This window comes from Oryctolagus cuniculus, chromosome 3 (genome assembly GCF_964237555.1).
Source record: "Oryctolagus cuniculus chromosome 3, mOryCun1.1, whole genome shotgun sequence".
Taxonomy (NCBI): Eukaryota; Metazoa; Chordata; class Mammalia; order Lagomorpha; family Leporidae; genus Oryctolagus; species Oryctolagus cuniculus.
Genome location: NC_091434.1, coordinates 31,940,090 through 31,956,536, shown reverse-complemented (window position 1 = coordinate 31,956,536; position 16,447 = coordinate 31,940,090). Strand labels below are relative to the sequence as shown.

The window sequence follows — 16,447 nt, the reverse complement described above, 5'->3', positions numbered from 1 at the left end:
TTGACTACAATTAGGTATTTGAAGCTTAAAGGGGGTCAGAAGGTGCCAAGACAAAGAACAAAGTCTGTGCCTCAACAAATTTAGGTCCTCAGAGGCAGGGTGGTATAGACGGCAATGAAATGCAAGATGACAAAGACTAATTCTAAAGGTCAGTGTGTTGGGAGGAGTGTCCTTGTTCTTTAAGACAAGTTGGATATCTGTGGAGTTTGGCCAGATGGATAAAAGCAATGAAAATTCAAACAAGTTTTTTGAGAGGACTTCTTTTTCTGTAAATGAACCTGACAAAGTAGATTTTAACAACAACAACAACAAAAAAAGAGGATAAGCTTGTTAGAAACTCAACTGCTACGGACTTTTCCAGGAGGCTGATGTTTGTTCTCAAGAGTGATGTCGGAAATGTTCTTTAAAAGTGTGGAGGCTGGAAGTGGTGGCAGAGTTCGTTTTAGTAAGTTCAAGGTCCTGGATGCCATCATTATTTCTTGGAGGAGGGAAGAGAGTGACCAAGTACTTGTACACAAAGAAAAACTGGCAAGCAGTGGTCAGTCTGCAGATCTGAACCATGGTGTTCTTAAAAAAAGCAATTAACCCTTTTAGAAGAGTCACCGCTGGACTGCAGTACCCCAGTAACACAGGAGAACTGCCACCGCTGATGCCTTTGCTAGGACGTGTTACTGTGGCTGAGCAGGGCAGACCCATGCTCCTGCAGAGACATACCTTAAATGGTAGGTCAGTTCCTTCAACCACACATATAAAGCTGTGCTGTTACCTCAGACTTCTGCTATGATTCTTTATCTTTGGAAGTGTTTTAAATTCCCTTAATTAATTAGTTTGTTTAAAAAGCTACGTCAGTGTTCTTATGAATGTACATATACTTGGGTAAGCTGACACAAATAATAAATATTTACGGAATGCCTAGTATTTGGAGGACACCAAATTCAGTGTTAAGCATATTCATCGTAGAGAATACATCTGAATACAGCTCAGAAAGTTTGAAAAACTGTGGGGATGACTTGTATGTCACAGGATAAACCCAGCAAAGCAAATGGATCAGGATAGAAAGGATACAACCGATTTATGCGAGCTGGTTTACTTTGCAAATCCCATGGTAAAACGTATGCCGAGTGTGTTTAAGACGGAGTGGTTATGCACTTGTGATCTGGAAGCATTTCAAGATGCAGGAATGGCATCCTCACCGAAATGCTGAAAGCAAGATGGTGTCCGTAGCAGCCTTAGGAAGGTATCCTTAATAACAAGAGATTAGTGACCTGTAGAGACGCTAGAAAGAAAGCTGCAGATGAGGCAATTTAAGGATTTAAAAAAAAAAAATCCAAGTCCTGGATCATTTAGTGGATTTATAAAGCTTCTTGGCTTTTATATTCATTGTTTTCCTTTAAATCTTAGGGCAGTATCTGCCTAATCTTCTATTTGTAATTCTTAAAAAGTAGAACTCTTGTTTCTCATTCTAAATCAAGGAAGGTGAATTTTGTCATTTCTATTTCTTTAGGATATAGGATTTTGTCTTTGTTTTAACAGCACATTTGTTTTCCCTAAAGCTGTGCCTTCCTTGTCCTCTGGGAAAGTAAGTCTGGATTAGGCTTAAGCAAAGCAGTTTGCCTTTCAGGATCTTCCTGTTGTATTTTAAACCTTGCACTTTAAATTTTAGGATTTTCCTACTCAGGTTAATGAGGGGGTATGAATTTAATTTCTGTTTGAGAAGAATATCTCAAGGTAAAACTGTCAGCATTATCTTCTGACGGGGGTGGGGGGAGGGTTTGCACACAGAAGCCTGATATGCATAATGCATATGTTGAGCTTCTGTAGGTACATCTTTGCCAGCCTCTCTTGCCTGGACATGTGCTTGAGGTGGAAGCTCGGCTGTCCTCTCTTCTTTTGGCCATTTTACAATGAAAAGACATCTCTGTCTCATCCCAATCTAACCACAGCTCACTCTCCAAGAAACAAACTCCCAAGGTAGCAAATAAAGGGACAACTAAAAATAACAGTTTGGAGAGGCTGGTTTTTTTTTTTTTTTTTTTTTGACAGGCAGAGTGGACAGTGAGCGAGAGAGACAGAGAGAAAGGTCTTCCTTTGCCGTTGGTTCACCTCCCAATGGCCGCTACAGCTGGCGCGCTTTGGCCGGCACACCGTGCTGATCCGAAGGCAGGAGCCAGGTGCTTCTCCTGGTCTCCCATGGGGTGCAGGGCCCAAGCACTTGGGCCATCCTCCACTGCACTCCCAGGCCACAGCAGAGAGCTGGACTGGAAGAGGAGCAACTGGGACAGAATCCAGCGCCCTGACCGGGACTAGAACCCGGGGTGCTGGCACCGCAGGTGGAGGATTAGCCTAGTGAGCCGTGGCACCAGCCAAGGAGAGGCTTTTTTCATGACAAAGGTACATATTTTCTGTCAAATTAGTAGAGTAGGTATAGTGCAGAATGGGCTGAAAACTACGGGTATGGAAGAAGTTATGTTGTATAATGAAAGAACTATAGATTTTAGAGTCAGATGTATTTGGGTTCAAATTTTGGCCTTATCTCTTGCACCAAGTTAACTGCCTTCTCTGAACCTAGGTTTCCTTATTATTAAAATGGAGGTAACATTCTTGGCTTAGAGGACTGACCAAAGGAGAATTGAAAAAGAGATCTGTAGATTTCTAGCCTAAATGTTAGCAACACCCCCCTGCAATCTCAGCACAGTCTCTGTATCTGTCAGATACAGGGTCACGGAAATTAATATTAGAGGTACATTTTAAATTGCATATTCATGAAGCTTCTTACTATATAATGACCAATTTTATAAGGAAAAGAACATCTTAAAGAGTTGACCAATGTTTGATATATAACGAAATCAGCATGTTAAAACCAAGTACATTCTAACTCTGAAGACCATAAACCAGTGCATTGGAGCACAGCAGGGAGCTCACTAACATTTTTTGAAACTGTGGAGCTAATTTTTATCAGCCACAATACACAGGGCTCCTGTGGATGGCAGAGCCTCCTTGGAGCTCAGGTCCACCCCTCTGCTGTGCTCCTGCCACACTTCAGTAGAACGGCCCAAGATTCTTCTCTCACTAGACTGCAACCTCTTTGCAAGCCAGGAGCAGGCTGTGTTCACTGTGTGTCTTCAGAAGCTAGAGCAATGCACATAATATGCTCAGTACATCATTTTCTGAAAGAATGAAGAGTCCTAACACTTGTGAAATGTTTTTTACTGAATTGTAATTACACTACTCAAAGGATATTTGGATCTAAAAGGATGGTAAATACATTTCTAAGGACAAAAAAGTGCTGAATTTAGCAGGATGGTCAAAGATGTGGTAATGCATTCACTAAATGCTTCATTTCTCAGATATTTACATACATATTTCAAAAAATATTTGCTTGTTTATTTATTTAAAGGGAGGGGGAGGAAAGAGAGAGAGAGAGGGAGGGAGGGAGAGGGAAAATAAGAGAGAGAGGGAGGGAGGGAGAGAGATAGTTCCTATTTGCTGGTTCACTCCCCAGATGGCTGCAACAGCCAGGTACAAAGAACTTCATCCGGGTCTCCCACACTGGGCTATCTCACACTGCTTTCCCAGGGGCAGTAGCAGGGAGCTGGATCAGAAGCAGAACAGCTGGAACTCAGACTGGCACTTGGATATGGGATGCCGGCATTGCAAGCAGTGGCTTAACTTGTTGTACCACAATGCCAGCTCCTACATATAGATTTTTAAACATGTTTCATTATGGGAAATTTCAAGATATTCAAAAGAAGACATGATAGAATAATAATACCCTGTGTAACTATCATTTAGCTTCAACTGTTACCAATTCATGGCAATCTCTTTCACTTATATCCATGCCCCTTACTCCACCATCAGATAATTTGTAATCAAATCTCAGATACCATACTGCTTAATTCATAAAGATTTCAGTTACACACAGATTTAAAAATTTGCTCTACTATTCAAATTTCTTTCCATTTATCATATTAATTTGTTCAACATATCTTTGTTGCATGTTTGGAATTAGCAACGTGGTGTTTCTGAATAAAGTTTTCATTTAATATGTTTTTCATTAATACCTTTTCCAGCAGACTTGTCTAAAGCACTTCCAGTGTTTAACTGAAAACAGAACACCAAAGGAAGCTCAGCAGGTTCCTGAAAAGTGTTATCAACCTGGAATTCCAGGAAAGTCGGTCAAGGTTTCTCTGACTCAGACTTTGTGCAAACTACAAGGACTGCTCTGACCGAGGGAGAGAGGAGTCTAAACAGCCACCTGTTCTCTCCTGCTGGGTCAAGGTCCCAGTGAGCTTTCAGCTGTGCCAACAGGGCTCTTTTGGTGAGAATTCAGCCCCTCTAACTAGAGAGGTGACTCTCTCTTCTGATGGTGCGTCAGAATCTTATAGAATTTGTGAGGATTCAGATTCTGAGATGTAAACAGACCAAGTCCTACAGGAAATTACAGAAGTAGCATCTCTGTCCCAGTCAGGAGACGAGCCCAAGGACTGAGGGCTTCACACATGTGTGTGAAACTCGGTGCCCAGATCTTGGTTTCTAAAACCCTTCTCCAACAAAGGGAAGCAGGATTCCTTGGGAAGATACCTGCTTCTAGACTGAAAGAAAAAATAAAAAAGAGTAGCCTGAGCTTGGAGCATCTGGCAGTGCCAGAACACAAGGAAATGCTAACAAACAACCCCTCCCCTCCAAATAAAAAAATTCCCAAAACAAAAATCCCACAGAAACTGAGGTATGTTGAAGGGATTCAGGAGCAACTGAGAGCTTCAATGGTGAAAGCTGCACCAGTTGAATAATAAAGTGGTATTGGACTATAACCCAAAGTATAAAATAACATGTATGAGTCTACACTGATATGAATAAGTAAACAATTGAAAAAATAAATACACCATAGCAAAATGATACATGTTTGAGGAGCTACAGACATTTACCCTGATTTCAACATCCATAATGTATACAGGAACGAAAACATCACATGGTACCCCATAAATATGTACCATTTTTTATCAAACTTTTTTTTCTAAATATTTCCTTATTTATTTGAAAGTCAGAGTTACAGACACACACACACACACACACACACACACACACAGAGATGGTGATCTTCCATCCACTAATTCATTCCCCCAAATGGCTATAATAGCTGAGGCTGGGCTAGGCCAAAGATATTTGCCAGGAACTCCATCTGGTCTCCCATGTGGGCAGCAGGGGCCCAAACACTTGTACCATCATTCACTGCTTTTTCCAGGCCATTAGCAGGGAGCTGGATCTAAAGTGGAGCAACCAGGACATGAACCAGTGCCCATATGGATGCTGGCATCACCGGCAGTGGTTTTACTCATTATGCTACAATGCTGGCCCCCAATTAAAAATTTTAAAAATGGGATAGGAAAGTCAAATTTCCCATATAGAGGGATTCCAAATAATTTTGTACATATGCTGCTTCCAAAAGAATGGAACATAATTTCCATTTGTTTTCTTAAATGTTTATTTATTTTCATCTACTTGAAAGGCAGAGAGAGAGAGACAGACACACACACACACACACACACACACACACACACATCGTTCATTCTTTGGTTCACTCTACAAATGCCTGCAACAGCAGGGTGGGCCAGGCTGAAGCTAGGAGCCCAGAACTCAATCTGGGTCACGCAAGTGAGTGATAGGGGTCCAGCTACTTGAGTCAACATTTGGTGCCTCCCAGGTGCAGTAGCAGGAAGGTGCATTGGAAGCACAGTGTAGCTGTGGACGGAAACTGGCACTCTCAGAGAGAATGCAGGTGTCCACTGCAGCAATGCCTGCCTATTTTTTTTTTTGAAGATTTTATTTATTTATTTGAGAGGTAGAGTTACCAACAGAGAGAGGGAGAGACGGAGTGGTCTTCCATCTACTGGTTCACTCCCCCAAATGGCTGCAGAAACTGGAACTTGAGAGAATCGAAGCCAGAGGCCAGGAGCTTCTTCCAGAACTCCTACGTGGGTGTAGGGACCCAAGCACTTGGGGAATCCTCCACTGCTTTCCCAAGCCATGAGTAGAGAGCGGGCTCAGAGGGGCAGCTGGGTCATGAACCTGCTCCACATGGGATACGAGGCTTACCCTACTACACCACAGCACCGCTCCCTCCCTATTAAGTATGGACTGCATATAGTGATCTCTTCCACACAGCCCAGTATGGAAAGAGGAGAAGAAAGAGTACCTTCAAATAGAGAAACCTGACTTAAACACCACAGAATTAAGCTGTGTCATTAGTGTGTAACTGTGAGACGATGTGGTAAAAACATGACTTTTAACCCCTTGGTCTTCTTTTCCACTCCCATAAAATCCAGTCTAATCCTAAATAAAATAGCAGGCATATCCCAACAGAGGGAGTCTATAAAATACCAGCGTTCCTCAAAACTCTCAAGTTTTGCGATGTGGGGCCCTAGAACTGGAAAAAGGATATAAGGTAAAAACTGAGGAACTCTGAAAACACAAATGTTGGGTAAGAACAACTTAGCAGTATTGGTTCATTAACTGATAACAAATGGATCCTTCTAAAGTAAGATGGTACTAATAGGGAAATTGGTTGTGTGGTCTGTAGGAATTCTGTCTACCATCTTCGATTTTTCTGTAAATCTAAAATTGTTCCAATAAACTTTATTAGAAATTGTCTACTTAGCTTTGATCTTAGAGTCAACTATCTAGATGGAATTTTTTTCGTAGACTATTTTATAGAACAGTTTTAGTTCCACAGAGAAATTGAAAAGATGAAGAGTTCCTATATTGTGTCTCCCTACCTCATTTTCCTTAGTTTCCATATTACTGACATCTTACATTAGTATGGTATTGTGGTACTACTGTTACAATCAATGCATCAATACTGATACATCATCATTAAGTTGGAAGTAAGGTATACCCCTTGTTGTACAGTTCTATGGATTCTGACTAAAGTACAATGTGATGTATGTACCACTATAAAACTCAGAGACAACAGTTTTACTGCCCTAAAAATCTCCTGTGTTGTACCTGGTTATCCTTCTCTAGCCCCAGGACCTGGGCAAAAACCACTATTTTTATGGTTGCTGTAGTGCTGCCTTTTTCAGAGTGTCATATAGTTGGAATCATATAGGACATAGTGTTTTCACAATGGTTTCTTTCATTTAACATGGATTTAAGGTTACTCCATGTTTTATTGTGGTCTGTAACTTATTTCTTTTATTGCTGAATAATATTCCATTGTATGGATATACCACTATTTATTTATCCATTAACCTACTGAAGGATATCTTCATTGTTTTGTTTTTGTCAGTTTTGAAGAGAGCTGCTATAAACATCCATGTGCATGTTTTTGTGTGAACATAAATTACAAACTTGTGTTTTTTTAGAAGTATTTTATTTAATCTCCAGATATTTTGGGAATTCCCAGTATCTCTGGCATTGATTTCTGGTTTAATTTCATTGTAGTGTGAAAACATACTTTACATGATTTCTATTCTTTTAATTTTTTTCAGATGTGTTTTATTGCCCAGAATATGGTCTCTCTTGGTAACCATTCCATGTGAGTGTGAGAAGAATGTATAATCTGCTGCCAATAGATGCAGTGATCTATAGATGTCAATTAGATCCAGTTGATTGACAGTACCGTGCTGTTTAACAGTAACCTTACTGGTTTTCTGCCTGCTGGATCCATCAGTTATGCACAGAGGTGTGTTGAACTCTCTAATAGTCGGACTCATCTGTTTCTCCTGTAGTTTTACTTGCTTTTGCCCCATGTAGTTTATCTTTCTGCTTGAACATGTTAAGGGTTGTTACGTTTTTTGGGAAAACTGACCTCTTTTTTATGCTTTTGTGAAGAACTTATTTCTTTAAATATTCAACACAATTCACTGAGAAACTATTTACTTAGAAGTCAAGCATTGGGCCGGCGCTGTGGTGCAGTGGCCTGAAGCACCGGCATCCCATATGGGCACCCGTTTGAGTCCTGGCTGCTCCACTTCCGATTCAGCTCTCTGCTATGGGTTTCGAAAGCAGTAGAAGATGGTACAAGTCCTTGGGCCCCTGCACCCACGTGGGAGATCCGGAAGAAGCTCCTGGCTCTGGATCAGCACAGCTCTGGCCATTGCAACCATCAGGGGAATGAACCAGCAGATGGAAGACCTCTCTCTCTCTCTGCCTCTCCTTCTCTCTCTGTGTAACTCTTTCAAGTAAACAAATAAATCTTTAAAAAAAAAAGCAGTCTAGTATTAATATTTCTGCTTCTTCTTGAGTCAGTTTTGGTAATTTGTAGAGGTTTTTTGTTTTCATTTCTTCTAAAGTGTCTAACTTGTGGCATAAAGTTGTTTATAGAAATCCTTTATAATTCTTTTAATTTCTATACCCTTTTAATTCCTAATTTTGACAATCTGTTTCTTCTCTCTTAGTGTCTTGTTCAGGCTAGCTAACCAGAAGATGTCAATTTTGTTGATCTTCTTAAAGAATCAACTTGTGCATATCCCGAATTGCACATCTCTTCCCTCTCTTAAGCTGACTTACCTCAAATGGTAGAGTTAGAAACATACCAGGGGATTCCAATTCAATCCCATCAAGGTGGCATGTACCAATGCCATCTCACTAGTCCCAGTGATCAATTTCTGTTCACAATTGATCATAATGATAGGACTAAGAACCAAAGGGATCACATAAACAAGAATAGTGTCTGCAAATACTAGCTGATAGAATCAAAAAGGGAGAGAATGATCCAACATGGGAAGTGAGGTACACAGCAGACCCATAGAATGGCAGATGTCCTAAACAGCACTCTGGCCTCAGAATCAGCCCTTAAGGCATGCGGATCCGGCTGAAAAGCCCATGAGAGTATTTCAGGTATGGAAAGCCAAGACACTATGGGGGGGAAAAAAAAACCCTATATGAAAGATCTCCACGAGTGAGATCCCAGTGGAAAGAATGGGTCATCAAAGAAGGAGGTACCTTTCTCTGAAGGGAGGAGAGAACTTCCACTTTGACCATGGCCTTGTCTAAATATGATCAGAGTCAGTGAACTCAGGGGGCTTCCATAGCCTTGGCAGCTCAGACAAGAGCCTAGTGTGATTACTGATGCCATAAACAAGAGTGTCAATTTGTTAAGTCAACAACAGGAGTCACTGTGCACTTACTCCTCATGTAGGATCTCTGTCCTTAGTGTGCTGTACATTGAGATTTAATGCTATAACCAGTACTCAAACAGTATTTTTCATTTTGTTTCTGTGTGGGAGCAAACTGTTGAAATCTTTACTTAATGTATGCTAAACTGATCTTCTGTATATAAAGAGAATCGAAAATGAATCTTGATGTGAATGGAAGGGGAGAGGGAGTGGAAAAGGGGAGGGTTGCGGGTGGGAGGGATGTAATGGGGGGGAAGCCATTGTAATCCATAAGCTGTACTTTGGAAATTTATATTCATTAAATAAAAGTTTAAAAAAAAATCAACCTGTGGTTTCACTGAGCTATTGTTTTTCTGTTTTTGATTTCATGATTTCTGACCTAATTTTTATTCCTTCCTTTTTGCTTGCTTTGGATTTAGTTTGCTCTTCTTTATCCAGTTTCTTAGGGTAGAATTTTAGGTTATCAGTTTGAGGGCTTTCTTCTTTTCTGATATAGGTGTTTAAAACTATACATTTTATTGTTAAGCACTACTAGCATACCATGTATTTTTATATTTAGTGTTTAATTTTTATTCATTTCCAAATATTTAAAAATTTATCTTGTGGTTTCTTCTTTGACTCATGAAATATTTAAAAGTACACAGTTTACGTTTCAAGTATTTTGGTGTTTCCTAGACTTCTTTCCTACTGTAGATCTTTCCATTCATATGCTAGAACACATTTTTTAGAGTTTCAAAATGTACTGAGATGTATTTTGTGGCCTAGCATATTGCTTATTCAGTTGGAAGCATTTTAAATTTAATTTTAGTATTTTTACTAACATTTTTTATTACAATATAATTTGTATACCATTAAATTCACTCTTGTAAGGTATACAATTCACTGATTTTTAGTGTGGTCACAAGATCATGCAATCATTACAGTCTAGTTCTGAACATTTCATCATCCCCAAAAGAAACCTGTACCCATCAGCAGTTAATACCTTTCCCTCTTCTCCTAAGCCCCAACCATTATTCTATTTTGGTCTGTTATGGATTTGTCTATTGTGGACATTTCATACAAACAGAATCATAAAAACATGGTCTTTTGGGGCCAGCGCTGTGGTGTAGCAGGTAAAGCTGCTGCCTGTGATGCTGGCATCCCATATGTGTGCTGGTTCCAGTCCCAGCTGCTCCATTTCTTATCTAGCTCTCTGCTAATGCACCTGGGAAAGCAGTAGAAGATGGCCCAGGTCTTTGGGCACCTGCACCCATGTGGGAGGCCCTGAAGAGGCTCTGGGCTCTGGGCTCCTGGTTTTGGCCTGGCCATCTCTGGCCATTATGGCTATTTGGGGAGTGAATTAGCGGAGAGATCAGTCTCCTCTCTCCCCACCCCCGCCCCCAGCCCCATGTAACTCTGCCTTTCAAATAAATGAATCATTTTTTAAAAATATGTGATCTTTTGTGTCTGGCTTCTTTCACTTAGCATATTTACAAAGTTAATCTATGCTGTAGCATGTATCAGTACTTCATTCCTTCTATGGCTAAGTAATATTTCACTGTATGGACCTACCACATTTTAGTTATCTATTCATCAGTTGACATTTGACTACTTCCATTTTTTGGCTATTATAAATACTTCTGCTTTCAATATTTACATAGAAGTTTTGTGTGGTGCACATTTTTATGAAGTGTTTTATCTCCATGGTATAAGCAAAGTACCTGTACCAGGAAACAAGAGATTGGATGCTCTGTGTGTACATGTTTCCTTATGTGTTTATGCATCTGTATTCCTGTGAATAGGGCCAGTCCAAGTTCCTGAATGTTTACAAATAGTCTTTGGTTGAAGAAGAGGCCAAAAGGGGCTGAGTCAACTCTCACCATCCCAGCTCTACCCCACATGCTTCAACTTTCCCTGGCTACGTGCCTCACCTTGTGTTCCGAACCACAGTGTAAATGAGCCCTGCAGAGTGGGAAATGAGCCATGACATTCATGTCCAAAGCAGCCAGTGCACACATACACACATGGGGTATATTTCTATTATACTTTTGGGATAAAAGGAAAAGTGATATGTATCATTTGTGAATCAAAAAAGGAAATAGTAAAAACCCTGATCTCAAGTTAGACAAAATCATCCATCAATCAACGAATGTGATGATGCCCAAATATTACTTTGGTTAGAAAAATAATCCTACAAAACTCCCACTTTTCTCTCCTTTGGGTCCTAAAACTTTCACCACTACACTGCAGAGCATCTGTGGAAAAAGCATGTGGTGGGCAGGCAGTGTTCTCCAGTTTCATTCTCAGTGGTTCATCTGGTCCCTGTCCTCTGAGATTGTAACTTCCCACTGCCTATCACTTGGCCTGGGAGAGGGGATTCTGCCTCCACAATCTTCATTCTAAAAATGAATCTGAACATTCTTTATTACCTAATATGGCAGAGTTAGGCAATGTTTCCTTGCAACTCTGTTATCTCATTCTGGATAAAAGGTAGAGAAGAGCTGGGAATAAATAAATATAGAATACCAAAGGGCAAAAATAATCTCCAAGTACAAGGGAATCCTGGTGCAGGGTAAGAGAAAAGCATATAGTACTTGACTAAAAGTAGGCTTTCTCTGCCAAATAACATTGCAATGAAAAAGAATACAAGTAGTCTTTTATAAGAGAAGATATTATGTACCTGCTTGTTGAAATATCCTCGAAAGGATAGAGGATCTCTCCGTTGTTACAGATTTCACAGATGAAGCCCTTCTGGCTACAAAGACTGCAGCTGTACACGTGCGCAGTGGCAAATTTAATGACTTTGCCCAAAAATGGAGCCAGCTTTCCCTCTATCACCTGCAGAAAGAGAAATGGAACAGGGAAGCAAATTTGTTGGGAACAGAAGTCTTGCAGACACAGGAAAGGAAAGTACATTCCTTTGCTTTATAAAACAGGAAAACCTCTAATTATAATTTCTTGTAACTCTGAGGATGAAAAGACATACTTGTTTTTTTCTCCAAAAGAATTCTCTGGTTTAAGCCAGTAGCAGAAATTAGAGAATGAAGATTCCAAAACTTCTTTTGCATTAATCTTTCTTTGTATTGTGGCAAAGGCAACTCAGGACAAATGGGGAACCCGACTTTATACAGTTACAAAGCAGTACAAGAGAAGTGTGGTAGGTTTCCCAAAACAGACTGAAAACATACAATAACTATGAATAACTATGAATGTGGAAGTTGACGTTATGTCTATTTAGTAATATGTTTTCTCTGTTGAATTAACAGGATTTTTTTTCACCATCTTCTCCATGAATATATAGCAAATATAGAAAAATGTATTTCTTTTGCTGATGGTATGATAAAGAGGTGGTGGTCTGAGGACCGTTTCTGTCTTGTAGATTTTTATCTTGTATGGTTTAAATTAGGAGATTTCACATAAAAATTCAGATTATTCGCCTCTTTTGAAAAATCAGAAATCTAGCACAACAAGACCTGAATTCCAATCTGTGGAGGACTCTTTGCTCTGAGTAGGGGCTGCTTGCTCTCGAAGAGGAGTGCCTTCCCCACTTGACAGTCGTGCCCACCATGCCCTGGTGATCCTATCTGCTCGGTTCCCATGGGTGCTCACCTTTTGCCCCACAAACATCCATGACTTTGGACCTCACAGTCAAATCCCTCCTCACCTAATTAATATGTATGGGCTTCAAAGACTGCAGCACTTCACACACTAACAAGATAAAATCTGCCACTACTTTCCCCTCATTAACCCATGTGCATATACATGCTGATTTAGATATAAGAAAAGAAATGAAGATTGCATTTAATTTGGCAATAGCTGGATACTTTTTTTCAAATGACTACATGGTTAAAATTACAATTTTACATAAAAATAACATCTGAGGGAAATGTGGTAAACATACGGTAGAAGAAATTACAAAGTCCAGGTGAGTAAGTAGTAGTGACTGTATTGCAAAAATAAAAGGCCACAAAGCATGTAATCATGTCTTTTACAATACATGAACCTATACACAACACCAAAGAAAAGAGGGAGCCCATGATGCTTTAGAAACAGATATAACAATGGTTAACTCTGGGGAGGGAATAAGTCAGAGAAGCAAGTCTGTCACTTTGTATATACTCGTCAATGTGTTACTGCATTTTAAGAATAGTGAATATGTATTGTTTCTGCACTAAAGTACAGATAGATTAATAGAACAGAAATATTACATGCACTGCTTTGTAGAATATTACATGCACTGCTTTGTGGTCCTTTTTCTTAATAAAGGGAACAGAAGTTATCAGGGCTGCTTTGGAGTAGTTTTCCACCACTCTTTAATGTCTCCTTCCCTTTAATTAAAATTAGAGGGTTTTCCTGTGTGTTTTTGTTTTGTTTTGTTTTGTTTTGTTTGTTTGTTTTTTTGACAGGCAGAGTGGATAGTGAGAGAAAAAGACAGAGAGAAAGGTCTTCCTTTGCTGTTGGTTCACCCTCCAATGGCTGCCGCGGCTGGCGCGCTGCGGCCGGTGCACCGCGCTGATCCGAAGGCAGGAGCCAGGTGTTTCTCCTGGTCTCCCATGGGGTGCAGGGCCCAAGCACTTGGGCCATCCTCCACTGCACTCCTGGGCCATAACAGAGAGCTGGCCTGGAAGAGGGGCAACCGGGAGAGAATCCGGCACCCCTACCGGGACTAGAACCCGGTGTGCCGGCGCCGCTAGGTGGAGGATTAGCCTATTGAGCCATGGCAACGGCGGTTTTCCTGTTTTATAAAGTAAAGGATTGCACTTTCCTTTCCTGTGTCTGCAAGACTTCTGTTCCCAAGGCAATGGAAGCTGTAGCTAGACCTCCTTTTACTTAGGTTCTTTAAGGATGCATTAACTCTGATAAAGCTCCTTTTACCAACACAGGATGCATACTTTCTAAGAAACAACCGCTACCAAATCATATACCCAACCACCAAGAAATACTTTCCCACCTGTCACAGGGTAATTTCTACATGGAGGTAGCACTACTTCCGTTGAGTTTTGTTTTCCTTATTTATTTAATTCTTCCAGAAACAATCAAGATTAATGACACATTTAAAGACAGGTACTAGCCAACTCTATTCCCTTAGGGGAGAGCAACTAGGACATGGAACAGTGTAGAAACCAGGCCAGTAAAGGATGTCTGAGACAGCTGGGTACTGGAAGAGAATGTCCTGAGGAAGACATAAGGGTTATTAGCCAGGACCCAAAGGCAAAGAGCGGGCAGAGCTTTTTTTCTGTTTAGAAGATTTTCTTGGGACAAGAGTATGAATATTTGGAAAGGTCTGCAAGATTTCATGAAATGTACACTGCCAGCAATATATATTTATTCTTACGTAGGACTTTATCACACTTAAAAACATTTATCGGTGGGGGGAGGTAGGCATCAGGCACGGTAGATAAGACATTAGCATGGGATGCCCACATCCCATATTGGGGAGCCTGAGTTTCAGTTCCAGCTCTGCTTCCAATCCAGCTTCCTGCTAATGTGCATCTGAGGTAGCAGGTGATGCTCAAGTAGTCGGGTCTCTGCCACCTCTGTAGGAGACCTGGATCGAGTTCTGGGCTTGTGAGTTGCCTGGCTGTTATGGGCATTTGGGGAGTGAACCAGCAGATGAAGAGCTCTCTCTGTATGTCTCTCTCTGTGGTGTGTGCCTCTCTGCCTTTCAAATAAATAAATAAAATGGAAAACAAAATTATTGCTAAAAAAAAAAAAAAAAAAGGAAAACAAGGGGCCAGCTTTGTGGCACAGCAGTTTAAACTGTTGCTTATGACAGTGGCATCCCATATCAGACAGTGTTCAAGTCCTGAATTCTAGCTGATTTGCTTGTGATCCAGTTTCCTGCTAATAATGCACCTGGAAAGGCAACAGAAGGCGGCCCAAGTAGTTGGGTCCCTGCTACCCATGTGAGAGACCAGGATGAGAACCAGTTCCTGGTTCCTGGCTTTGGCCTGGCCCAGACTTGGCTGTTGTGGCCATCTGGGGAGTGAACCAGTAGATGGAAGATTTCTGTTTGCCTGTCTCTCTGTTGCTCTACCTTTTAAATAAATAATTTTTTATTAAAAAAGAAAACAAAAACTTAAACTTGATATATTTATATTTAGTCTTCCTATCAAAGAATCTGATATCAAGAAACTCCATTTTTATTAAATTTTTCTTTATTGTTACTTAATAAATTTTGTTATTTTGTATAAGTCACTCACATTTATTATTTAGATTACTTCAAGGTTAAAATTCTGTAGGTAGGCCGGCACCGCAGCTCACTAGGCTAATCCTCCACCTGCAGCGCCAGCACCCTGGGTTCTAGACCCAGTTGGGGTGCCAGATTCTGTCCCGGTTACTCCTCTTCCAGTCCAGCTCTCTGCTATGGCCCGGGAAGGCAGTGGAGGATGGCCCAAGTGCTTGTCTCTGCTATGGCCCGGGAAGGCAGTGGAGGATGGCCCAAGTGCTTGGGCCCTGCACCCCATGGGAGACCAGGATAAGCACCTGGCTCCTGGCTTCGGATTGGCGCAGTGCACTGGCCGCAGCACGCTGGCCAAAGTGGCCATTTGGAGAGTGAACCAATGGAAGGAAGACCTTTTTCTCTGTCCCCCCTCTCTCACTGTCTAACTCTGCCTGTCCAAAAAAAAAAAAAAAAAAAAAAAAACCACCACAAAATTCTGTAGGTATTTTTTTTTTGCTTGTGAATGCTAGGCATATTAGAATATATTGACATCTGTGTATGTTGTATGACTTTATCACTGAATTTTCATCTATGCTAATCATTTTAGGTGATTCTTTTAGGTTTTCTGGCCATGATAACTGGTTCCTTCTTTTCTTTTTTTTTTTTTTTTTTTTTTTTTTTTTTTTTTTTTTTTGACAGGCAGAGTGGACAGTGAGAGAGAGAGACAGAGAGAGAAAGGTCTTCCTTTGCCGCTGGTTCACCCTCCAATGGCCGCCGCTGCAGCCGGCGCACCGCGCTGATCCTGGCAGGAGCCAGGAGCCAGGTGCTTTTCCTGGTCTCCCATGGGGTGCAGGGCCCAAGCACCTGGGCCATCCTCCACTGCACTCCCTGGCCATAGCAGAGAGCTGGCCTGGAAGAGGGGCAACCGGGACAGAATCCGGCGCCCCAACCGGGACTAGAACCCGGTTTGCCGGCGCCGCAAGGTGGAGGATTAGCCTATTGAGCCACGGCGCCGGCTTGGTTCCTTCTTTTCTAATACTCTCTTTATGATTCATGCCTCATTGTATCATCCAGGGCTCCTAAAACAATAGTAAACAATAATGGTGCTAGTGGCCACTTCTTGATATTCCAATGAGAATTAAATAGGAAATTATGGCGTTTATACCAAATGACTCAACTTCTCCACCAA

General features: G+C 41.0%; 1 protein-coding gene across 6 annotated transcripts in view; it reads right to left on the bottom strand.

The window, feature by feature from the left end:
- The window catches only part of PLEKHM3 (pleckstrin homology domain containing M3), a 227,145-nt gene that overhangs the window by 25,312 nt on the left and 185,386 nt on the right, over positions 1 to 16,447 (bottom strand). For all 6 annotated transcript variants that reach the window (XM_070070294.1, XM_070070290.1, XM_070070289.1 and 3 more), the window contains one exon: positions 11,776 to 11,933. In XM_070070294.1, coding sequence (XP_069926395.1) covers positions 11,776 to 11,933 — 158 coding nt within the window. The remainder of the gene's footprint in view (positions 1 to 11,775; positions 11,934 to 16,447) is intronic.